We start from the raw sequence: 24,160 nt of genomic DNA, 5'->3' as shown, positions 1-24,160 counted from the left end.
ACGAATATCGGAGTCAGGTTTAAAAAACTAAACCAACGGGTTATATATTTATACTTTGTAAAAAGTGTGAGGAAGAACAGGTTCATGGTCGACGCTATCAGAGGGGGTAAGTGCTCTTCACATTGTGTAGGTCGTACTATTGGGCCATAACCACCATCTAAATAATGTTAATAATAATGATCAATCTTTCACATCGTAGACCATAGCTTTAACATCAAGGCCATGAATCCTGATGCTGTAGCTCAGTGGGACTGAGAGGACAGATGAGGACTGCCATCTCCTCATCGCAGAGGACGGCGAGTCTCTGCCTCAGTTCACAGGACGTCCCTCCACTGGTGGCAGTAATCTTTACTTCTTTACCACAAAGTGACTATATTTTAGTTACAATGCGAATATATGATTTATCTGCAGTGTATAACTAGATTATGTGCGTGCTTCAAGATCGCTTCTCTCAAACTCAAAAGTCATGATAAGTTTTTTTCTTTCAGCTGATTACTTACAAACTTAAGTTCAATCAACAGGTGCAGATCCGACACAAGGCTCAAACAGTCAACTCAATGAATTACTGCGTGTTTAACTGTCAGTAACTGACAGTTTTACAGTGTTTAGCTGACTGAGGATCCTTCAGCAGGTGTGGACGTGTTTGAACCTGAACACAGGTGTCTCCCACACTGAGTCATCTCTATCACTCTACGTGATGGACATCCAACACAGAGTACCTGAAGTATTCCTTTAATAATACAAACTTGTCCATTCCTTCACAGTTTAATGTTTTCTGAACACAAAGTACCAAAATGTTGCATCACTCAAATACTGTAGAAAAAAAGGGACAAAAAGTTTTCTCAGAGTTCAGCGAGTTGTGAAGAAGACGTCAGAGTCCAGAGAAGAAACAGAAACACAGGATGACTCTTTAGTCTGCTGCGATTCAAAAGTTCAAACAGGCGTCGTGTCTCCGTAGTTTCTGTTCCAGTCCATGTAGAGCTCCAGGGTCTGCAGACTCACGCTCCTCTTGATCTTCTTCAGAGACTCCACGAAGTCCCTGAAACAAATGTTTCGGACCTGCAGAGAAAGAAAAAAAATGAGGATGGGAACAAAATATTCTCATCTCATCTCATTTTCTTGTCCGCTAATTCCGTGAGGGTCGCGGGGTGTTGCTGCTTTATCCCCCCTTTTGGGGGGTTGGGGCTGCTGGAGCCAATCCCAGTCTACATGTGGGCGTAGGCCGGGGTGTATCCCTGGACGAGTCGCCAGTTCGTCGCAGGGCCCTTTCTGACGGCAGAGGCTGCCACACAGGGTGCCAACTGCACGTCAGGAGCAACTTCGGGCTTCAGCATCTTGCTCAAGGATGCTTCGGCATGTGGCTCGGTTCCGCCCAGGGGAGCCGGGGTTCAGGTCACCTGCTCTACCCACTGAGCTACAGCCGCCCCGCCACAGAAACAAAATATTCAAGTGTCATATTTTTATATCTCCTTTGCTTCAGTCCAGATTACAAAGTCAATGAAAAAATGCAAATAGCTGCAAATTCGTGTTTATTTTGCCGGCAGATGTGAATGAAACTATTTTCACGCAACTCAAGCGAGGACTTCACGTGACGCTGTATTGTGAAAGCTTATCAGCGCTGACATTCACAGCTGATTTCCTGTTCAGACTGAGGAAGTCTGATAACACAGAGAATCAGCACTCAAACATAAAGTATCTGTACTGTTGAGTCCTGATGTTGGAAACTGAAACAACACAAGAGGATTCTGGTTCAATAATCAATCAGTGATCAGTTACATCATCAACAGCAGTGACCTCACCTCGCTGGCCTCCATGTTCCTCACTTGATCAGGACGCAACTCTGTCGAAACACAAACACAATTCATCTAAACAACAAGCAACACTGATGAGAGCGACAGCGACGACCGAGCTGAAGCAGCGTGGCTTCAGCTGAAGCAGCGTGGCTTCAGCTGGACCGCAAGATTTGTACAGTGATCAACGAGGAGACACATGATGTATTGATCCAGTTGAACTGGGTCATCAATCACATGATGTTTGTCAGTTTGTTGTGTTAAAGTCAAACCTCATGTAGTTTTGTGTTAAAGCACTCAGTGAACTACATCGTCTCATCAGCACCAGAACCAACACCAACATGGAGCCAACTGGGCTCAGAAAAAGCTCGTAAACAAGATGAACATCACAATAAATCTGCTCATATTGACAACTGCAGTTCTGGTTCAGTTCTGTGAGCTGCTGATGTACAGGAGCAGCTCTACAAAGTCTTGAACTTAAAGAGGCTGTTGGTTTCTGGGACCTCCTGTTCAAAAGTTACAGATGTTTCTTTGTTAATAAGAAGCAAGAAACAAACTGAACAGATGAAAGATGATGCTCAATGAAAGGTTAGAAACTCCTCTACTGTCTGACATCTCTACACAAACATGATGTGAAGACTGTACCGCACCTCTGATTGGTCCCAAAGACGCGTCTTTAGCCAGTGAGGTGAGGTCACTGCCTGAGTAGCCCTCCGTCATTCTGAACCATCAGACAGAAAGAAACAAAGTTCAGGTGGTCGAGCTCCTGGTTTCAACACACTGCCCTCTGCTGGCTATAAACACCAGCAGCTATGGTTCCCCCACTTTTTAAGATGATGATATCTTCCCCAAAAATCTCCTGAAAAACTGATCATTAATCTCTGATCATTAATCTTTGACTCTCAACTGATCAACAGGTGGTGAGCGGTCACCTGGCCAGCTGCCTCAGCTCTCGGTGTGTCAGCGGGTTTCCGTGTTTCTCCAGCAGGTTCTTCAGCAGCTTGAAGCGAGTCTGAAAACAGAAGCAGCAGCATCAGTCTGACAAACCTGTGAGAACGTGACAGTCTGATATCTCTACCTGCAGGTCGAACTCACCTCCTCCACTGGCAGCGCCACGTAAATCCGCTTAGCAAAACGCCTGCAAATACATCAGAAATACAAGTAAGTGGCTGCTTCCATCTACACAACAACAGCTACTGGCGGGACAGAAAACTGAGTCAGCTGCTGTTTCCACAGTCAAGAGATCATCCAGTCAGTGAAACTATCTCAACTGGCAGCAGCTGAGAGTCCTGTTCACTGCAGGTGTCACTTACAGGGACGAAGAACGACAACAAACAGACACATAATGAACGCAAAGGCGATAAACGTGCAGGGATATTGTTCTGTCATCCACTGGAGGTCTGACCTGAGAACAGCCTCGTCCAGCTCCTGAGGCCTGTTGGTGGCTCCCATCACCAAAACGCGGTCATCCCGTCCTGACTGGACCTGGAACAAGTGTTGATCCATCAGTGAGTTGGTGTCGCACCAGAAAGACACACAGAGTCATTCAGAGAGACATTTACTATCTTACTCCGTCAAACTCGATCAGGAACTCAGTCTTGAGGCGCCGGCTGGCGTCGTGCTCGCCCTCCCTGCGCTCACACAGCAGACTGTCCACTTCATCTGGACACAAACAGATTGTCAAACATCATGAACATCCATGATCCATCTGACTCTGAGGTTAGTCTACATGTTGATCTTCACCAGGAAATCATTCAGCTGACGCTCTGAATAAATGTTCTAACTCTCGCTACATCCAGAACATGAACAGAACTTCAGTTCCGCTCTGGTCATGTGCGACCCGGGGAGCCCCACAGTCTGAGAGCAGTGCTGTAGAGTGAGTTACCGATGAAGATGACGGAGGGCTGCAGCTCTCGGGCCACAGAGAACAGAGCTCGGACCAGCTTCTCTCCTTCACCCACCTGCACACAAAGGAGACGACCGTCACGGACCTGCAGCTGCTCTTCATCTGTTCATCAGGACTCTGACTCATGAGTCTGACGTGATGGACGGATGAGACGTGAACTCAAAGCTACTCACGTATTTGGAGGTTAAGCTGGCGGCGCTGATGTTAAAGAAGGTGGCGTTGGACTCGGCTGCCACAGCTTTAGCCTGCGACGACAAAACACTCACACGTTATCTTTATGTTGGTGACATTAAACCCATCAGCTGCACGAGGAACACCAGAGAGCTGAGCGAGCTGCTGAGACGAGTGAAGCAGCTGGCAGAGAACATCAGGCCCTCCTGCTCCTGCTGCTCCTCCTCCCTCCACCTCCTGCTCCTGCTGCTCCTCCTCCCTCCACCTCCTCCTGCTGCTCCTCCTCCCTCCACCTCCTGCTCCTGCTGCTCCTCCTCCCTCCACCTCCTCCTCCTGCTGCTGCTCCTGCTGCTGCTCCTCCTCCCTCCCTCCACCTCCCTCCTCCCTTCCTCCTCTTCCTCCCTCCTCCTCCCTCCATCCACCTCCCTCCTCATCCCTCCTCCTCCCTCCTCCCTCCACCTCCTCCTCCTCCCTCCCTCCACCTCCTCCTCCTCCTCCTCCTCACCAGCATCGTCTTGCCGTTGCCGGGCGGCCCGAACAGAAGCAGTCCTCTGGCTGGAGTACGCAGTCCTGTAAACAACTAGAGAAGAAGAAGACTTCAGGAAACGTGTGAAGTTTCTTCTTTCAGTATAAGTTTCATCTCTCTGACGGTTCTTAAGCACACCTCGGGCCTCAGCGCCGGCAGGATGACGATCTCCTGCAGCGCCTGCTTCGCCAAATCCTGACCGGCGACATCTTGGAAGCTCACAGACGAACCGCTGAAACACACGATCAATACAACCAATGAAACAGATACACAATCGATAGTTCGCTTCGATCAGTCATTTCATCAATCGACAGAAGACTCATCAGGATTCATTCAGTCAAAGGTTTGAATGTTGGCGCTTCACTGTGGAGAACGATGTTTGTTTCATACTTATTGATCCAGGAGAAACATCCTGAAACATCCTGATTGGTTAGCGCCTCTCACCTGTCGACGATCTCGCTCCGGATGAGGTCAGCGAGCTTCCCGTCAATGTTCTTCATGTTCTTTCTGTCGTTCTTCTTCAGTGGCGTCGATGTGGAGCCGACGTTCACGCTGTGACGACTCGTGCTGACCTGCAGGACGAGTCACCACAAACGTTGTTCATCACCATGACGATACAGGTGGAGCCACCTGCCCTCAGCACGTCGCCTCACACACTGACCCTTCACCTTTCAGTGACACACCTTACTGTTACTGTGGGCGGGGGGGCGCTGTGGGGCCAGGTTTGAGGAGCGGTGGCCCCCCGAGGAAGACGAGGACGAAGAACAGGACGTCTTTTTGTGCTTTGGTCGGCTGGACGGTGCCAGATTAACAGAGTCTCTCTTTCTGGAGACAGCACCACCTGTTGACCACACACACACACACACACACACACACAGAATAAATGGAAAGAAGCATTGAACTTCTTCAGATGTATCCAGATTACTGAGGACATGCTGTACGTCTCGTCTGTGAGCTGCAGGACGTACCTGAGCGCAGGTTGGCAGTGTGGTAGATGCGGTTGGTGTTGTCAGTGTAAAGGCTCGTCTGAGCGCCGGAGCCTGAGAGCACCTTGACTGAAACCACAAGTTCACAGAAGAAAAGATAAATAGAACCAAACATGTTTTGATGTGAATGGATCAGAACCTTCTGGAACAGAAACAAGTTAGACTGTGCAGGACTTCAGCTCCGGACCTACTCGTCCCTCTCCTTCACACCCGTCTTATGAAATCCATGTGGTGTTCAGTGTTTTTTAAAATCATTTTCAATCAAGAAAAATTAGCACAAACTTTTAAACTAAATGTCAACTTTTAAAATACTACAAAGACACACAAAACAACCACAAAGAGACACAAACAGGACAGACACCGACACCTCGACAGAACCGTGGCTGAACCAGAACATGGAGCGCTCCTGTGGACTTACCTAAAGACTGCAGTCGGTCTTTAGCCATGATCAGGTTGGTGCTCATCTTGCTCTGCAGACGCTTGTCGCGCTCGTATTCTTCTCCTGCACAAGAGACAAACGACACGACTTCACCAGAAGCAGCTGAATTCATCTTAAAGACGAGTCAGGAACAATAAAACAAATCGACATCAGAATGAGATGACGGCTCGTTTAAATAACAAGATTTTGGATATTGAATAGGTCAAAGTTTATGCTGTGCTCTGTGAGCTCACCACCTCCTGAGATCTGGATGGCGATTCCCTTCTCCAGCTCGGTGATCCCTCGCTGGTACCAGCCCACCGCCTGCTGCTTGTCCCCTGACAACGACATCAGCACACTCTGACATCATCATTCAAAACCAACTGTGTCAGCGTTTTGGCGTTTCATACATGTAAAGTGCAGATTTTTCATTTAAATGGTTAATATAAAATATGAGGTGGCCCGAAGGTGTGTCTCATTCAACCACTGCGATAATAGAAACATGACCAGGAAGCTATTGAAAAACTCCGATTACTTTCTACTAAAGTATTTCTGTAAAATCAATCAATTACACGTTAGCAATTAAAATAGGTGCGTCATATGCACAGGTGGACTGAGATGGGCCCAGCACATGGGGGCACATGGAGTGTGCTGGTATGACCCCTGTAGGTTTATGTTGCACCATCATTTTAAAGACAAGTCAGCACGATGGTACTGAAACTAACATGGACTTTGTTTCAGTCCAACAGTACCTGACTGCTGGCCCCTGAGTGAAGCCCCTGTGTTCAGCTGGTCCCCGAGTGAAGCCCCTGTGTTCAGCTGGCCCCTGAGTGAAGCCCCTGTGTTCAGCTGGCCTGAGTGAAGCCCCTGTGTTCAGCTGGCCCCTGAGTGAAGCCCCTGTGTTCAGCTGGCCTGAGTGAAGCCCCTGTGTTCAGCTGGCCCCTGAGTGAAGCCCCTGTGTTCAGCTGGCCCCTGAGTGAAGCCCCTGTATTCAGCTGGTCCCCGAGTGAAGCCCCTGTGTTCAGCTGGCTCCTGAGGTGTTTTTCCTCATTTAAAAACTGCGGTTGTTTTGTGAGAGGGGTGAAGAGTAAGCAGCCTTCTCGTCCAAGTTTGTCACGCCAGACTTCATACAAAAAACATCTAATTTTATCTGTGTTAACAAATAATACAAACAGCTGTCACGAGGAGCTCTGACAGGACAGATCAATACACCTCAGTGGGCTGTCTTCTATTCGGCACACATCACAAACAACGAGCGACCGCTATTTTATTAGGTTTGCCAGAGGCCGCAGTCATGTTCAGTGAGCAGAACGGCAGTTAAATGGTTGTTTTTTAAATGGAGTCTGGTGCAGGTGACTGGTAGAAAAAAGCTGCCATGAACACCGGATACCTCGCTCGTCCTCATCGATCCTCAGCGCCGCAGAGATGCACTCGAAGGCCCGCCCGTGGTGGTTCCGGACCCGCTCGCCTCGCTCCGGGTTCCCGCTGCCGTCCCGCTGCTGCCGCTTCACTCCGCCCGGCTCGTCGGCGGCTCGCGGCTCCGCTCTGACAGCGGCCGCGGTTCGGCTCCACAGCCAGCAGAGGAGCGAGCGGAGCAGGGACAGTGCGGCCAGCAGCGGGTTGGACACGGACAACAGCACGCCCAGCTTCCCGGTACCGGCACCATCACCGGCTGGGACGGCGCTCAGCGGAGCCGCAGAGCTGCTGGTCCGCCTCCTGCCACTTCTGCCCCAGAGACCCATTCACGGCCATATCACAGCATACCGGTCCGGTTCGGTCCAGAGAGCCGCGGCTGCACAGGTCGCTTCTTTGTGTTTACTGACGGGCGATAAAACCAGGCGGTGCCGCCACCTGCTGGACCGGAGAGTCACCGCGCCAACGGCCGCTTCACGGACACAAAATGGCGGACAGAGTGTTCTACTGTGGTTCTGTGCTCACTGGATGTAAAGTACACAACCTGATACACAACCTGCTACACAACCTGATACACGTACACAACCTGCTACACATACACAACCTGCTACTTTCATACTGTTGTCTGTACTAATGTGTTCTCTAAGGTCAGTTTGTGGGTCTCCTCACAGCACAGTTGTGTTGTTTGATTTGTATTGTGTTTGTCCTGGTTCCTGTCCAGAACCAGGGGGGAGATGGACTCTGGGTCACCGTGACCCACCTGAGAGTCGCCTCCTGGGACAGCCAGGTGACTGGGAACCATTTTGTGTTTGATAAAAGGTTTTCTAACATGGCCTCCGGCACACGGTCCGCTTCAGCAGCCGAGTTTAACGACAACAGCAACGTTTCGGTAGCAGACCTTCATCGGGTTAGGGTCAGGGTCTGTCTGCAGTGGGGTTCTGGACTCGTGTGGCCCAATCAGGCCCTCAAAGTCCCACCAAACACACCTGGAAATCTACAGCACTGAATGAAAACTGGAAAGGTTCACTTTCAGTCAACACGCGCACCAATAGAAACAGTGTAAATGTAACAAGGGAGGAGCTTCACGTGTCCTCAGTCTGACCACAGCTTCAACACTGACATCATTATTACATCACACAGTTATTACATCACACAGTTATTACATCATATGTTGTTTAATAACGTCGGTGATTTCAGTTCAGAGGCGATCTGCAGAATAAAGAATAAATATAATGTGATGAGGATTATTATGGTCACCAGCAACATGGAGGTCTCCCCAGAGGGTTTCGGATATTTTACAGTCAAATGAAATTAAAACGTGACGGATTGTTTTCATATGTTAAAGGAGCGAGACATTAATATCTGCAGCTGAGAGTTAACAGGACAGATTTATGTAACGTTATGAAGTTTTGAGTGATGGCAAATGTTAATGTAATATCTCGTTAATAAACATCAGACTGTGTGACGTCAGACTCATTACCCCCCCCCCCCCCCCTTGTTTTACACGTTGTTCACTTTACATTACATATATTACATATATTACATTACATACATTATATTACATATTATTGTCAGTCGAGCTCAGACAGTGAAATAAGAGCGAACACTTCAGATCATCACCCCTCCCCCCGCTGCAGTGACGTCAGGGTGATCAGGTGGTGTGGCGGTCAGCTGACTGTCTCTTCCGGGTTGTCGGTCGGTGTTTACTTCGGGAGGCTGCTGTGTTTTCTGCTTTGTGCGCCTTCAGAAACGTTCACCTGACGCTGCTCGGCCGGATCCAGCCCAGCTGTTCTCACTCGGACACGAACTAAAGAGTCCAGCTGACGGTCCGCCGTCCTGCAGTCAGGACCCGGGACAGATCCAGTGAGACCGCTCCAGACCAAACCGCTCCTGACAGGTAACGTCCACGAGTCTGTCAGGAGTGTTGAAGGGATTTATAACGTGTTTCAGGGGCGGAGTCACTGATGTATGGGCCAGAACCAGGCCCGGGGCCAGAACCAGGACCGGGGCCAGACCCAGGCCCGGGGCCAGACCCAGGCCAGGGGCCAGACCCAGGCCCGGGGCCTCCGGTGCCAAGTTCTTAACTTTCATTAAAAAATGTTGGTTTTAATGTCAAACTGTGAAAATACTCAGTAAAAGTACTTAAATACAGTGTCGAGTAATATAACACGTAACTGATAATACATCAGTAATCTATTACTTTGAACTGAAGGTAACTAGGAATATGTAACATATTGAAAGTAACTAAAAAGTAATCAGTAAAGTATCAGCTGACCTGCCACCTGTCTAACGTCAGTCTCCTGAGAACGCGCTGTTTTTAATTAATATTGTTAAAACTTGTGTAAAACTACACAGAGCCGCTTCAGTGTGTTCAGTACACGTAATACTGTGTCGGACCCGTGTTAGCTTCCCCGTCCGGCCTCGATGGTTCGGACCACCGTCGGTGTGAGGACGCAGACGTCTCTCACAGAGACGTACATGGAGGCTCAGTGATGACGAAGAGTTGAGGTGTGTGGTGTTGGTGTGTCGATATCGAGGTACCGGGCCAAAAGTATCATCATATTTGATTCTGGCGTCCGGTCCGAGCGTTTATGAAGAACTTGAGATTGAATAACATCCAGATAAATCTTGTGTGTATTGATGTTATCTGTCTGTGTGTGTGTGTGTGTGTGTGTGTGTCTGTGTGTGTGCAGCAGCCATGAACGCCTCGGACAGTGACGACGACTCCTACAACGAGAGGACGGCGTTGGTCCCGTCTGAGAATCCAGTGGTGCCGTCCTACAAAGAAGATCCGGACCCCCACCCGCCCACTGACGCTCCATCCAAAAGGGTAAATGTGGCGTCGTCTCGTGTCGTCACGTCTTCAGTTCGTTAAGTTACTGATACGGTGTGAAGTGATGATGTGTTTCCTGACTGTCGCCTCTGTTGGTGCAGCCTGGACTGAGCAGGAGGGCGGGTCCAGCCGCTCCGGCCGCTCCGGCCGCTGCAGATGGCGGCGGTGGCGGCGGCTCGGATCAGGAGGTGGATGCAGACGATGAGGAGCTGACCCTGAAGTACGGGGCCAAGCACGTCATCATGCTGTTCATCCCCGTCACCCTCTGCATGGCGGTCGTGGTCGCCACCATCAAGTCGGTCAGCTTCTACACGGAGAAGACGGACCAGCAGCTGTAGGTCCACACTCGGCCGCCGCGTCACATAGACGAGTCCTCCGCTCACAGCTAACCGCCATGTTTGTCCCCGCAGGATCTACACGCCGTTCACTGAGAACACCGCGTCTGTCGGCCGCCGGCTCCTCAACTCCGTCCTCAACACCATCATCATGATCAGCGTCATCGTGGTCATGACCATCTTCCTGGTCGTCCTCTACAAGTACCGCTGCTACAAGGTCAGAACCACAGCTGTTCAGTTTGAGTAACCAATCAGAGACGACGTCACTCAGAGACGACGTCACTCAGAGACGTGTACAGAGTGTCTGGTGGTGTGTGTGGTGTGTGTGGTGTGTTGCAGAGTGTCTGGTGGTGTGTGTGGTGTGTGTGGTGTGTTGCAGAGTGTCTGGTGGTGTGTGTGGTGTGTGTGGTGTGTTGCAGAGTGTCTGAAGGTGTGTGTGGTGTGTGTGGTGTGTTGCAGAGTGTCTGAAGGTGTGTGTGGTGTGTGCAGTTGGACCTCCTGCTGCTGGGGGGCGCTGTCTCCTCAGCAGCTCTCATTGACCTGATGTGTCTGTCGCTCAGTTCATCCACGGCTGGCTCATCCTGTCCTCCCTCATGCTGCTCTTCTGGTTCAGCTTCATGTACCTGGGGTGAGTCCTGCTGACTCGTCACTTTGTTTGGTGTCAGAACTTTATTTAAAGTGCGGCCGCAGACGGTGAACGGTCTCTGCTGCTTCATCGTGGTCTTCCTCTGTCTCCAGCGAAGTGTTTAAGACGTACAACCTGGCGGTGGACTACCCGACGGTGGGGGTGATCATCTGGAACTTCGGGGCGGTGGGGATGATCTGTATCCACTGGAAGGGCCCGCTCCAGCTGCAGCAGGCCTACCTGATCCTCATCAGCGCCCTCATGGCCCTCGTCTTCATCAAATACCTGCCCGAGTGGTCGGCCTGGGTCATCCTGGGAGCCATCTCCGTCTACGGTGAGTCCACACCGTGAGACTGCACATGAATTCATCAAAGCTTTACCTGCTGATATTTGTTTCCCATCATGCCTTGCTCTGGTTCTTTGTGTTGTTACAGACCTGGTGGCCGTCCTGTCACCTAAAGGTCCTCTCAGGATGTTGGTGGAAACGGCTCAAGAACGTAACGAGCCCATCTTCCCCGCCCTCATCTACTCATGTGAGTCCATTCAGCCTGTTACTTGTTCTGATTCCCCTCAGAGTGTTCCTGCTCCGACGGGTCAACAGGTTGACCTCATGCTTCCACGGTCAGTACCTTAAACACCACGCCACCAGGGTACTGATGATATAAAGTCAGGCTCAGTCATCATCTCCTCCTGATGATATAAAGTCAGGCTCAGTCATCGTCTCCTCCTGATGATATAAAGTCAGGCTCAGCCATCGTCTCCTCCTGATGATATAAAGTCAGGCTCAGCCATCATCTCCTCCTGATGATATAAAGTCAGGCTCAGTCATCTCCTCCTGATGATATAAAGTCAGGCTCAGCCATCGTCTCCTCCTGATGATATAAAGTCAGGCTCAGCCATCGTCTCCTCCTGATGATATAAAGTCAGGCTCAGCCATCGTCTCCTCCTGATGATATAAAGTCAGGTGAAGTCTCGTAGTCCACAGAACATTTCTGGAGCTTCACAGTAAAACAGAGTTGCAGCGTTCTGCTGAACAGCTGAAGCAGCTGGAGATGATTTAAACATCAGATGTCTCCATGCAGCTCGTCTGCTGTGATCACAACCTGATCTGAAGATGTTATTTTTTTACATCCTCGACGTGTCTTTGGTTGATTGTTACAGTCTGACTAAGGTGAGCGGGTCGAGGACAGACGGGGACACGTCCAGCAGCCAATGAGATTTTATGGTTTTGTTTGTTTGTGTGTTTTCAGCCGCCATGATGTGGACGGTGGGGATGGCGAGCCCGAACGACGCTCAGCACTCCGGACACGAAACAGGTCCGACATCACAAACAACAGCTGGGTCACAAGCTAGGAATCATGGGAAATGAGGGGGTGGAGATATAAATAGAAACATCTGATTTTACATCATTTTAATGTTTTTGTTTATAATTGTTCGGTACACACCGATAACCAGATGTTGACAGATGTTTTGGATCTGTTGGTTATGTTCACGCTGTCACCCTGCCGCCATCTTGTCTTTTAGACGAGGAGGCGGAGCAGAGCGGCAGGGGGGCGGAGCCTGAAAGTCGACAGCCACGGTCGTTTCCAGAGGACGAGCTGGAGGAGGACAGTGAGTTCAGACGCGGGACACGTGTTGGACTGATGGTGTGTGTGTTGTGTCTCTGTGGGACATTAAAGGTGTGTTTGGTGTGTGTAGGAGGGGTGAAGCTCGGCCTCGGGGATTTCATCTTCTACAGCGTTCTGGTCGGGAAAGCTGCGGCGACCGGCGGAGACTGGAACACGACGCTCGCCTGCTTCGTCGCCATTCTCATCGTAAGTTTTAGATTTACACGTGTCGGACCTCCACCCTGACGGAGACTCAGCACTGAAGTCTGTGTGTTCCTGTTCTACACCTGTCCACCACCTGTAACTCACCTGTATCCCACCTGTCCTCCACCTGTATCCCACCTGTCCTCCACCTGTCCACCACCTGTATCCCACCTGTCCTCCTCCTGTAACTCACCTGTCCTCCACCTGTCCACCACCTGTAACTCACCTGTATCCCACCTGTAACTCACCTGTATCTCACCTGTCCTCCTCCTGTAACTCACCTGTCCTCCACCTGTATCCCACCTGTCCTCCTCCTGTAACTCACCTGTCCTCCACCTGTCCACCACCTGTATCTCACCTGTCCTCCACCTGTAACTCACCTGTCCTCCACCTGTCTCAGGGCCTGTGTCTGACTCTGCTGCTGTTGGCCATCTTTAAGAAGGCTCTGCCGGCGCTGCCCATCTCCATCACCTTCGGGCTCGTCTTCTACTTCTCCACGGACTTCCTGGTTCAGCCCTTCATGGACAACCTGGCTGCTCACCAGTTTTACATCTGACAGGAAGCCACGCCCCCCTCACCTGCCTCCTCCTCTTCCTCGTTGTCCTGCAGGCCCGCTGCCGTCTGATGATGTGATGCACAAAGACCACTTCCTGTTTTTAAAAGTCTGTTTGGGGAACAACAACACACGTGCTGACTAAACCGCAGGAAGTGATGTAATGCAGACAGGAAGCTGGCGTGGGTATGAGGTGGTGACGGTGGCTGAAGGTCACCTGGTTGTTTCTGCTCAGGTGTGTTCCTGATCACCTGCTGACTTTAAAGGAAGATCCGCATTAGTCTGTAGACTGTCTGTTTCTGGGGGACAGTTTGGATGTAACACTCGCTGACTGACTGTGACCAGAGACCACCACGGCTGCATCTGATTGGCTCCTGTCCGTCTCCGCTAACAAACATTCCTGTTTTTGATCAGTAAAGATTCACTCTGCTCGTCAGTGACCTCACACAGACACGTTTGTGTTCGCTACACTTCCTGTTTTGTCTTTTAACTTCCTGTCGGCTTCAGTAAACACAAACGTCTCAGTCTGACCTTCAGACGCTGCACCAGCTGGTCCTTGTTGGTCTGGACGCTGATTCATACACGTTTTAACAGGTTATAGACTGTTTAATTAACATGTGATCGATCTAACATTTAAAATAATCTGACGGTAGATTATGAAACTGATTCTCACTTCTTGATTCTCACTTCCTGTCTAGACAGGAAGTTAAAAGATAAACCGTCACAGTGAAACGTTAAGGTCGTATTGAAAACATTGTATGACGGCAGATCTCTTTGAGTTTGTAGATTTGCAGAATCTTCTCCTTCAAAATGATCGTTTTGTTGATCTGGCATCAACAGTCTATTAGTTGCCAGTTTGTAATGTTTCCTCAGTGATGACGGACGGACGTCTCAGCGGGGAGTCATGTGAACTCAGACCAGGTTAATGAAGGTTTAATTACAGCTGGTTTAAAGTGAGACAGCCGGCCGTGTTGCAGAGTTGTAACCTACAAACGTCTCAACTGAACTGAAATAAAAGCAGAATTAATACAACCGACGTCTCGTCTTCGTTAACGATTCAACAACAAACATTTTCTGGATCCGTCAAACACAAACAGAATTTTGATAAAGTCTCACTTCACTGTCAGAGCGACGCCAGCAGATCTGATCCACGTCACCAGAACTTTAACTGAAGATGTGAAGAGCGTAGAAGGAGCTGCAGCAGCCGGTCGATTGAACGATTGATTGATGATTTGGTGTTTCCAGCTGCTCAGATATGAACTTTGATGCCTTTCTTTGTCAGTGAATTTAACATTGGTCTTTCACAGTTTGGATGGTTGACGGTCATTTTCACTGTTTTCCAACATTTTACAGACAAAAAAGTTTAATCAAGAAAATAATCAGCAGATATTGATGTTTGTTTTTCTTTGGTTTCTGTCTTTTCCTTTTCTGATCTAAATCAAAACTCTTGTAAATTTTGGACTGTACTGTTGAAATATTACAACTTTGCTCTTCTGCTTAGATCATTTTCTTTCCTAGCTGCTGATCAGCTTTCATTTCCTGCCGCAGTTTCGGAGACAGACAGAAACAGCAGGTGATATTTACGTCATCGTGGAAAATAAAGGTGAACAAACACGCCGACGCTCCTCAGACAGCCTCGTCTCTGCTGAGCTGCAGGTGGACGTTTGTCTCCAGATGTCTCCTTCTGTTTGAAGAATAAACACCAAACTGTCTTTAGCTTTATTACTAACACACAGGTGGGGGGGGGGGGCTTTATATACATTTTGTAGAAAGTGATTCAGGTGTTAAACTTGTTTTATTTCATCTTTCTGTGCAATAAAGTACAACTGTTCAACTGCTGTAATGAAATAAAATCATTCTAATGAACTTCGAGCCTCTTTTAGGCAGCAACTTCCTGTCTGCAGGGTCCTTACACTTTTTCACCAATGATTTTCCATGACTTCTCCATGACTTCTCCATGACCTTTTACTGAATTTCCATGACCAAAAGAAATGATTTTATCTCAATGGGACCACCGAAACCTCATTATTGTAACACTAAGTAGAATTAGGTTTACATCTGAAATGTGTGGTGCCTCTCTAAAACAAACACAGCAGACAGGCACACTTAGATACATTTTCTCATATTTTAATCCCAACGTTTTTTTGTCATGTTGAAGCTGCACTTCTCTGGCATTTTGTCGGCATTGTCTGTTTTCTAGCAGAAGCAGCTCCGGGCTGGTGGGTGGACCTGCAGCTTGCTTTTCCATGACCGTAAGAACCCTGTGTCTGGTCCAGCTCAGTGACCAGTGGACACGAACGCGCTGCAGTGATCCTGACGGACCCGATGACATTTCATGATTATATTACTTCTCCAGAACCGTCAGGTCCACAAACACAGAGGACTGAACGTGCTGGAGGACGGGTGCACACATGCATGACGGCACACAGCTGTTCTGGTTGAAGACTCAAACACCAGACTGAGTCGAATCACACGGCTGGTTTTAAAAAGTCCTTCTAACCATCAGAAGGCACAAACGTGTTTGTTACTCTGAGCTGACAGGAACAACTCTAACCTTTAAACATCTTTGTCTGATGATAGAACTTTGTTACGTTTTACTTTAAATATTATATATTTAAATATTACGTCTTTACATATTATTTGTATATTTTTGAACTTCTTGGTCCACAATGTTAAAGATCGTCATAAATCAGAAGTACTTTAGTTAAAATTCAAATATTTGTTACCGTCTGAATGACGATTTTAATCTTTATTTCTAGAGATGTTGATAAATTATATATATTTGTGTATATTTTACACATTATATATTTATTAATGTATTCATAAGTCATGATTAAATCAGGAAACCCATGCTGAGTTATTAGCTACAGCTTAATGTCGAGGATCAGAGAACTTCTGCTTCACTACTCTTCTGCTGCAGCGGCAGATCCCCCTTGCTTCCCGTCTTTATGCTAAGCTAAGCTAAGCTAAGCTAAGCTAAACACAGTGTTTCATCACCCAAAATGTTGAACTGACTCTTGAGAGTGACAGTCAGAGCAGAATGATCCTTTCAGAATAAAAGCCCAGAGTCAGCTCCTCTTTCACATCAACATGTTTATTCTGGATTAAAAAAACAGTCTAACAGTTTATTAACAAACAAAACGAGTTTCTACTGAATCCAACGTTTAATTTCTCTCCTCAAACTGGGATTTGTTCTTCAGCAGGAACGCGGCCAGATACTCGATGGGGTTCGGAGGTCTGCAGGGAAAAACAACTAAATATTAAACATTGAAGAAACATTTTACATTTTTCATAAACCACCAAAACCAAAGGAAACTGAAAGTTCACCAATTACTGATTTCATTCATTTTTATTAGATGAGCTGCAGAATCGAACACTGCAGCTCCTGATTGGTCGACCAGCGTCCTCAGCAGCCAATAATATCTCTTCTTCAGAGGTTGATAGGACCTAAACATTGCACTGGCATCACGTCTCTGACAGAGCGTCACAGTGTGGTTTCCTCTCACTCTGATTTAAACTGTGTTGTAATATCTGTGTTATGAAATGTCACGTGGCGGCGGCGGCGGCGGCGGCGGCGGCGGTCTCACCTGTCCTTGGCGAGCACCGACAGGCCCTGCAGCAGGATGGGGACCACCGTCTGGTCCAGGTACGCTCTGGTCGGCAGCGCCTGCAGATCCACCTTCTGCTTCGAGATCTTCTCAGCACTTGCCTTCTCGTTCTCCACCGTCCTCTGAGGAGCAGCAGCAAAGCATGCTGGGAGTCTGCCTTTACCTTCTTATTACACTGTGCGTGTGTGTGTGTGTGTGTGTGCGTGTGTGTGTGTTACCTGGATGTTTTCCGTCAGGCCGTACTCTGCGTGAGGGTTTTCAGACACCTGCAGGAGGGTTCATGTTCATCAGCAGTGAAAGTAAAAAGATGATCTTCACGTTCACCAACAACAAAACATTATTTCACTTCGATGGATCTGAAGATTAACAGTTTGATTCATCAGTGAATTGTTAAACCGTCCGTCAGCTCAGAGCTCGTAAGACGAGACGACCAGCAGGAGGATCACGTGAGACGCTGAATGGACTGATTGTTTGGACCTGCTGAGTCTCCCTCCTGCTGTTACAGTCACCAGCTAACAGTTTCCCCCTGCTTCCAGTCTTTGTGCTAAGCTAGGCTAAACACGTCCTGGACACAGACATGAAACTGAAACGTGGGACACTCATACTAAATGTTGGACTGCTCCTTTAATCACAGTACAGTGTGTACTCACAGGTGTGTGTCAGTGTGTGTCAGTGTGTACTCACAGGTGTGTGTCCCTCCATGGACTGATCTGCATCTGTGTGATCTGAAAGACAAACGAGAACATTTAAAGGTTTATTTGAGATCAAGAGAAAAGATGAAGATGATCTTTGTTGAACTTCTCAGATATTAGATTTGACACTTATTAACTGATTAACCGGGTCAGAATCACGAGGCTTTCCCCAGAACTCTACTGGACTCTGTGGAGACTCTACTGGACTGTGTGGAGTCTCTACTGGACTCTACTGGACTGTGTGGAGTCTCTAATGGACTCTACTGGACTGTGTGGAGACTCTACTGGACTGTGTGGAGACTCTACTGGACTGTGTGGAGACTCTACTGGACTCTGTGGAGTCTCTACTGGACTCTACTGGACTGTGTGGAGTCTCTAATGGACTCTACTGGACTGTGTGGAGACTCTACTGGACTCTGTGGAGTCTCTACTGGACTCTACTGGACTGTGTGGAGTCTCTACTGGACTCTACTGGACTGTGTGGAGTCTCTACTGGACTCTACTGGACTGTGTGGAGACTCTACTGGACTGTGTGGAGTCTCTACTGGACTCTACTGGACTGTGTGGAGTCTCTAATGGACTCTACTGGACTGTGTGGAGACTCTACTGGACTCTGTGGAGTCTCTACTGGACTCTACTGGACTGTGTGGAGTCTCTACTGGACTCTACTGGACTGTGTGGAGACTCTACTGGACTGTGTGGAGTCTCTAATGGACTCTGTGGAGTCTCTACTGGACTCTACTGGACTCTGTGGAGACTCTACTGGACTGTGTGGAGTCTCTACTGGACTCTACTGGACTGTGTGGAGACTCTACCGGACTTTGTTCTGACCCACAGACACAAACGTTAGTTCTTCGTCACCATCTCTGCTCGGATGTGGGTCGCGCTGCGCTGCGCTGTGAGCGGCGGTAAGCTAGCCTAGCATCACAGTCCCGCTGTCTGTCCGGTTAATAAACCTCATTAACGGGTCCAATCCACCGCTGCGGGTCGAACCGTGTCATCAAATCATCAAAACGAACCGGAAACACGCAGCAAACAAACAGAAAAACTGCGAAAACTGCGAAAAACTCGATCAATGGTCAACAATGAACTTACCGTCCGCCATGTTTGTTGTGGATATTTACGCAAGATATCTGACGTACGTCGATTCTGTTCGGAGGCTACGTAGGAAATACATCCGGGCGCCGCGCGAGTATCCGGGTTGTGTAGATGTACTTCAAAATAAAAGCACGGACGTCTATTGGAACTAATTCACGTTTTTACGTGTCACTCTTTATATGGATTTACGTATTTATGTCGATTATTATAACTTACGACTAGTTTGATTAAAAACAAATCTTGACTTGATGTTTTTTGTATATGATTCATACCTTTATTGTGAAGAGTTGTCTGCACTCACACCCAATGCAAATTAAACAACTGATCAATACATTTCAGAGGTTTGTGCTCAGTGTGGCTCAAATGTTACTGGACTTCTTCTTCCTTGTTTTTTACTACAGTTGTATCTGTTAGTTTCTTGCTCCAGTTCAAAGTGCTGATTTATTATTGTCCTAATAATCATGAAGGATGAAAGCAAATAAAAACACTAAAATAAGGGAGAATAATATGCACAAAGTTTAACAGAAAGAGTTCAGATGTGTGTGGAGGGATGAGGTGTAACCAATCAGATGTCACCACATTCAACATTCAATTCAAGATCAACAGGCGTTGTTCGCTGCAGATACTCGTCCTTCGTCACAGGATGAAAGGAATGAGAGCTCTCCTGGAGCGAGGGTAGTCCTCAAACCTCCGCTGGTAGTCTCTGCAGGACAACAGGAAGGACAAGCTGAGGTCATGTTGCACAAAGAAATCTGGAAAACTACCTGTGGTGCTGCTGACCAATCAGATTACAGAGCTACCTGTGGTGCTGGTAGGCTCTGGGCCCGATGGAGCAGATGGTGAAGAAAGCGAAGGCGAAGGTAGGTAAAGACCAAGCAGCCACAGAGTAACCACACCACTGCACTATCTCCCCGAAGAAGTTCGCCCCAGACACAAACTCAAACATTCCACCTGAGAGGAAATAAAGGTTCAAGGGTTAAAAGTGAAAGGTGCTGACAGCGGTAAAGACGTCTGTCATGAGTCTGGATCTGATCTAAATCAGAATCTCAGGATCTGAGTCACCGTGGGGGATCCTGTAGACCGTCTCTCCAGGTCTCCTCAGGCTGCGCAGGATGTGGTCACTGTGGATGTTGACGGTCATTCCGACCACAAACAGAAGCAAACCTGCGTCACAGACAAACAGGAAGTTAGACGTTCAGTATTTCACTCTGACAGGAAGTGTGTTTGAGGACGTCACTGTAATGTTTCCGTGCATGAATACAATCAACAAACTCACCGGGACGCCCCAGTGACCAGTGACCACAGGTTCATATCACGTCACCTTTTCTGTTCTGTCCTTAATCCTGTTCAGTCTGATTTTGACCACCGACCTCGTCAGACACCTGCTACCACACTCACACAGATGACACACACCTCTACATTACAGTGTCACCACATGACTACAGTCCCTGACAACTGCAGAATAAGTGCATTGATGGGTCGGCTTTTGTTTGGTTGGTTTGTTGGTTGGTCTTTTGTTTGTTTGTTTGTTTGTTTGGTTGGTTGGTCGTTTGTTTGTTCATTTGTTTGTTTGTTGTGTGTGTGTAAATGTGAATATCAATTTTTGATGTTAGCTAACTAGTTGAGGAAGCTACGGAAGTCTGTCCTGATGTGCAGAGTCAGGATGGATCCAGACACATAAATATCTGCTTCATTAAAAAAAAGTCAAAAGTCAATCATAATAATAACTAATAACTGATATTGTCAACTACAACTCCCATGGTGCATTTCACTGACAAACAGCCAATCACAGAGCTTCACACTCTGCCCTTTCTACAAGTGTCATCTTAAGCTTGTATTAAATAACTCAAACTGATGGTGAGATCATAAACCTGCAGTCTGGTCACTTTTTCCAGGAGCATCCTGAGTCTCTGTGAGGATGACGTTGTGACCCACCTGCAGCCACGCCAGTGCCCGTCAGCCAGGTATCTTCAAACTGGGCGCAGTGCAGCAGGTGGTGTCCCTGCAGGAATCCATTGAGCGAGCAGAAGATGGCGGCATATAGGACAATGGACAGTGGGACGGGTCGTCCTCTGGTCAGGAAGGCGTAGATGAAACTCCTAAAGAACAGACACAGATTACAGTGTTTCTGTGCTGCTTCTCCTCCAACATGGCCGCCGTGACCATCAGTTACTGGGTCACATGTTGTGGAAGCTTTTGGAAACAAAAGCTGTTATCTTGTTAAAATATTTGTACACAATTTATACGGACTACAGAACACATTAACAATCAAAGTAAACGGCTACATGAAGTCATAGTTGTCACTAAGATCATCCAGTCAGCATGAAGAAACATAGCTTCAGCTAACGTCAGTGCAGTGAGTTACCACTGCGGTGAGGTACCACTGCAGTGAGGTACCACTGTGGTGAGGTACCACTGTAGTGAGGTACCACTGCGGTGAGGTACCACTGAAGTGAGGTGAGGTACCACTGAAGTGAGGTACCACTGTAGTGAGGTACCACTGCATTGAGGTACCACTGCAGTGAGGTACCACTGTAGTGAGGTACCACTGCATTGAGGTACCACTGCAGTGAGGTACCACTGCATTGAGGTACCACTGCAGTGAGGTACCACTGTAGTGAGGTACCACTGCGGTGAGGTACCACTGAAGTGAGGTACCACTGAAGTGAGGTGAGGTACCACTGAAGTGAGGTACCACTGTAGTGAGGTACCACTGCAGTGAGGTACCACTGAAGTGAGGTACCACTGCGGTGAGGTACCACTGAAGTGAGGTGAGGTACCACTGCGGTGAGGTACCACTGAAGTGAGGTGAGGTACCACTGCAGTGAGGTACCACTGTAGTGAGGTACCACTGCAATGAGGTACCACTGCGGTGAGGTACCACTGAAGTGAGGTGAGGTACCACTGAAGTGAGGTACCACAGTGATTCATATGACTGAGAGAACTATTAAAACATTCATCTCATAATGAATCAGGCTGTGAGTCCAGGACCAGCCCTTCATTCAAACACATCCAGGCTGTTTCACTGTTCTATAGAGGTACTGAAAGTAACTTAAAAGCAGTGTAATGAGTAATCTATTATTCTACACAGACAGTAATATATTACTTTAAACTGAAGCTAACAAGGAATGTGTAATACATTACATTTTGAAGTAACTCGCCCACACTGCTGATGGCTGATCTGACCTGTGGAAGTAGTGCACCATGAAGGTGCAGAGCAGCAGCGTCCTCCCGGTCCAGTGTCGGCTGGACCCCGGCTCGGTGTGTGGTCCCTCGGTGAACAGCAGCAGCAGCGGCAGCAGGAAGGCCGGGACCTCCTGTAGGAACCAGCCCAGTCTGGCCGGGCAGCAGCAGGCCTTTGGCTCCACGTAGCGACCGTAAGGTGTGTGGCGCTGCGTCTGTTTCACCAGGTAGGTCACGCCCCCCACGATCAGAGCCCAGCTCAGGTAGGACACGGCACCGTCATGACACTCCATCGGTCAACTGCTGCTCAGCTCAGCTCCACCAAACTGCCAGCATGCAGAGAGAGACAGACCTCAGACCACCCACCAATCAGAGTCAACATGATTGATGTCCCCCAGGTCCTTGCTCCTATTCATTCAGTTCCATCTCTGACCATCATATACACAACACCGGACTTGGACCTCATATTCACACCAACATTTCACCGATTCCCGTAATCATTAGACTCCATCAGCACATCAGACACTGCCACACTACCCACTCTGTGAACTTTAACAACCTAAGAACGCTCACAGAAATATCCACCTGTCCAGTCAACATGGCACTTTTTAATGTTCGCTCTCTTTTAAATAGAACTTTTTTAATGAATGATGTGATTTTAGATAATAAGTTAGACTGTCTTGTTTTAACTGAGACATGGCTTGGCACTGACGCACCTGCTGTTCTCACCGAGGCTTCCCCACCAAATTTTAATTTTTTATTTTCTACTAGAGAGGGTAGAAGAGGAGGCGGGACGGCATCAATCATTAATAACTCCCTGACCTCACATCGAGTGTTTTTTAACAGTTATATGTCTTTTGAGCACCATGCCTTTACTTTTAGCAGCCCTCCGATTCTCTGCATTACTGTATATAGACCACCCCATCACTCTAGTTCTTTTATCAGTGAATTTTCTGAACTTTTATCAATTATTCACACCTCTTATAGCAGGATTTTAATAACTGGTGATTTTAATCTACATGTTGATGTTACCTCGGACCCGATATCCAGAGAGTTTTTAAATTTTTTAAATTGTCTTGATTTTAAGCAGCACGTTACACAGCCGACTCACAACAGAGGACACACCCTTGACCTGGTCATAACCCATGGCCTGTCCATCAGTGTGTCCTCTGTTGTCCACCTGGCTGTGTCTGACCACTACTGTTTATTTTTTAACATCACCAGTTTTAACCAAGAGGAGGCCCCGGTGAGAACAGTGAGGAGGCGCTATCTAACTTCTGAAGTGGCTGCAAATTTCATGGAGATTTTACAGAGCACTCCTGCTGAAATTTCACCTGCACCTTGTGATTTTATCGTTGATCATTTTAACAGTAGACTGAAGTCAACTCTGGACTCAGTAGCTCCACTTTTAACAAAAACAATAAAAAGAAAACCTACGCCCCCATGGAGAAAACACGATGAAATCAATGAACTGAAAAGAAAATGCAGGAGTGCGGAGAGAAGATGGAGAAAGCGTCAATTGACAGTTCACTGTGACATTTTACGGCAACAACTCAAAACCTACAATAGTGCAGTCAAAAAGGCACAAATTTCCCATTTCTCACAACTCACCACCAACAATAAAAACAACCCCCGGTTCCTCTTCTCCACCTTCGATATTTTAACAGGCTCTAATTCTAATAAAGTTTTTAAGACACCAACAGATGATCTTTGCGAGAACCTTGCAGACCACTTCAGAACCAAAATCAAGGACATCAGATCCTGCCTCTTTTCCCATCAAGTTTTACCTGTTAACACACCTGAACTGTTGTCCTTGCCTGAGGAATCACTGGAGAGTTTTGCCCTGGTTGATGCAAGGACACTTGGTCGAGTTTTCTCCCAAGTAAACCCAACAACCTGCCTTTTAGATCCAATTCCCACATCACTCTTAAAATCGTTTTATGGGTTCTTTGAGGAACAGTTTTTAAACATCATGAATTGCTCTCTTCAGAAGGGGCTTCACCACCGCCTTCAAAACGGTAGCTGCTGCTTCTCAGGTTCAAGCCGACCTCAATGAGCCAGATGTGGTGAAGTTCTGTCCACCAGGTTCTGAGGTGGAAAAACGTCCACTTCCACCAATCAATATGGCACTTCAGATGTTGGTTAATACTCGACACAGAGTATTTAAGCCAAAAATGGTGAAAGTAGTTGGTGTGAATTTAAAGATACAGGA

The 24,160-nt window shown here is 47.8% G+C and overlaps 4 protein-coding genes across 8 annotated transcripts; 1 reads left to right on the top strand and 3 right to left on the bottom strand.

Moving 5' to 3' along the window:
* Positions 1-716: 716 nt before the first annotated feature.
* spast (spastin) lies at positions 717-7,854 on the bottom strand. Of its 2 annotated transcripts, none has more exons than XM_084367613.1 (17): positions 7,188-7,854; positions 6,055-6,135; positions 5,798-5,881; positions 5,362-5,448; positions 5,077-5,234; positions 4,838-4,965; positions 4,532-4,625; positions 4,373-4,447; positions 3,870-3,941; positions 3,676-3,751; positions 3,361-3,452; positions 3,196-3,275; positions 2,886-2,928; positions 2,723-2,802; positions 2,441-2,511; positions 1,800-1,840; positions 717-1,059 (listed from the first exon to the last, which is right to left on the bottom strand). In XM_084367613.1, exons 1-17 carry the CDS (start codon positions 7,537-7,539, stop codon positions 934-936), a joined length of 1,740 nt encoding a protein of 579 aa, XP_084223739.1. In that variant the 5' UTR covers positions 7,540-7,854; the 3' UTR covers positions 717-933. The 2 variants fall into 2 exon arrangements, with proteins under 2 accessions (XP_084223739.1, XP_084223738.1); XM_084367612.1 differs by having other exon boundaries at positions 6,052-6,135; positions 7,188-7,852.
* Positions 7,855-8,773: 919 nt separating this feature from the next.
* On the top strand, positions 8,774-15,239 carry psen2 (presenilin 2). 2 transcript variants are annotated; one of them, XM_084367855.1, is made up of 11 exons: positions 8,774-9,107; positions 9,907-10,040; positions 10,145-10,377; positions 10,454-10,595; positions 10,939-11,006; positions 11,117-11,337; positions 11,438-11,536; positions 12,254-12,319; positions 12,528-12,614; positions 12,702-12,817; positions 13,215-15,239. In XM_084367855.1, the coding sequence occupies exons 2-11, from the start codon at positions 9,909-9,911 to the stop codon at positions 13,368-13,370; spliced, it is 1,320 nt and encodes a 439-aa protein (XP_084223981.1). In that variant the 5' UTR covers positions 8,774-9,107; positions 9,907-9,908; the 3' UTR covers positions 13,371-15,239. The 2 variants fall into 2 exon arrangements, with proteins under 2 accessions (XP_084223981.1, XP_084223980.1); XM_084367854.1 differs by having other exon boundaries at positions 8,775-9,107; positions 9,904-10,040.
* Positions 15,240-16,442: 1,203 nt separating this feature from the next.
* Positions 16,443-18,839, bottom strand: dpy30 (dpy-30 histone methyltransferase complex regulatory subunit). The gene is made up of 5 exons (XM_084368861.1): positions 18,763-18,839; positions 17,660-17,700; positions 17,194-17,241; positions 16,955-17,097; positions 16,443-16,604 (listed from the first exon to the last, which is right to left on the bottom strand). Exons 1-5 carry the CDS (start codon positions 18,770-18,772, stop codon positions 16,532-16,534), a joined length of 315 nt encoding a protein of 104 aa, XP_084224987.1. The 5' UTR covers positions 18,773-18,839; the 3' UTR covers positions 16,443-16,531.
* Positions 18,840-19,055: 216 nt separating this feature from the next.
* On the bottom strand, positions 19,056-23,107 carry LOC311269247 (3-oxo-5-alpha-steroid 4-dehydrogenase 2-like). Of its 3 annotated transcripts, none has more exons than XM_084373298.1 (5): positions 21,910-23,107; positions 20,701-20,864; positions 19,828-19,929; positions 19,566-19,716; positions 19,056-19,468 (listed from the first exon to the last, which is right to left on the bottom strand). In XM_084373298.1, the coding sequence occupies exons 1-5, from the start codon at positions 22,239-22,241 to the stop codon at positions 19,402-19,404; spliced, it is 816 nt and encodes a 271-aa protein (XP_084229424.1). In that variant the 5' UTR covers positions 22,242-23,107; the 3' UTR covers positions 19,056-19,401. The 3 variants fall into 3 exon arrangements, with proteins under 3 accessions (XP_084229424.1, XP_084229425.1, XP_084229426.1); XM_084373299.1 differs by having other exon boundaries at positions 19,056-19,492; positions 21,952-23,107; XM_084373300.1 differs by having other exon boundaries at positions 21,952-23,107.
* Between the last annotated feature and the right edge of the window lie 1,053 nt (positions 23,108-24,160).

Source organism: Pagrus pagrus (genome assembly GCF_965226575.1).
Source record: "Pagrus pagrus genome assembly, chromosome: 2".
Taxonomy (NCBI): domain Eukaryota; kingdom Metazoa; phylum Chordata; class Actinopteri; order Spariformes; family Sparidae; genus Pagrus; species Pagrus pagrus.
Note: the sequence above shows the minus strand (reverse complement) of the source record. Positions and strands in the feature narration are given on the sequence as shown.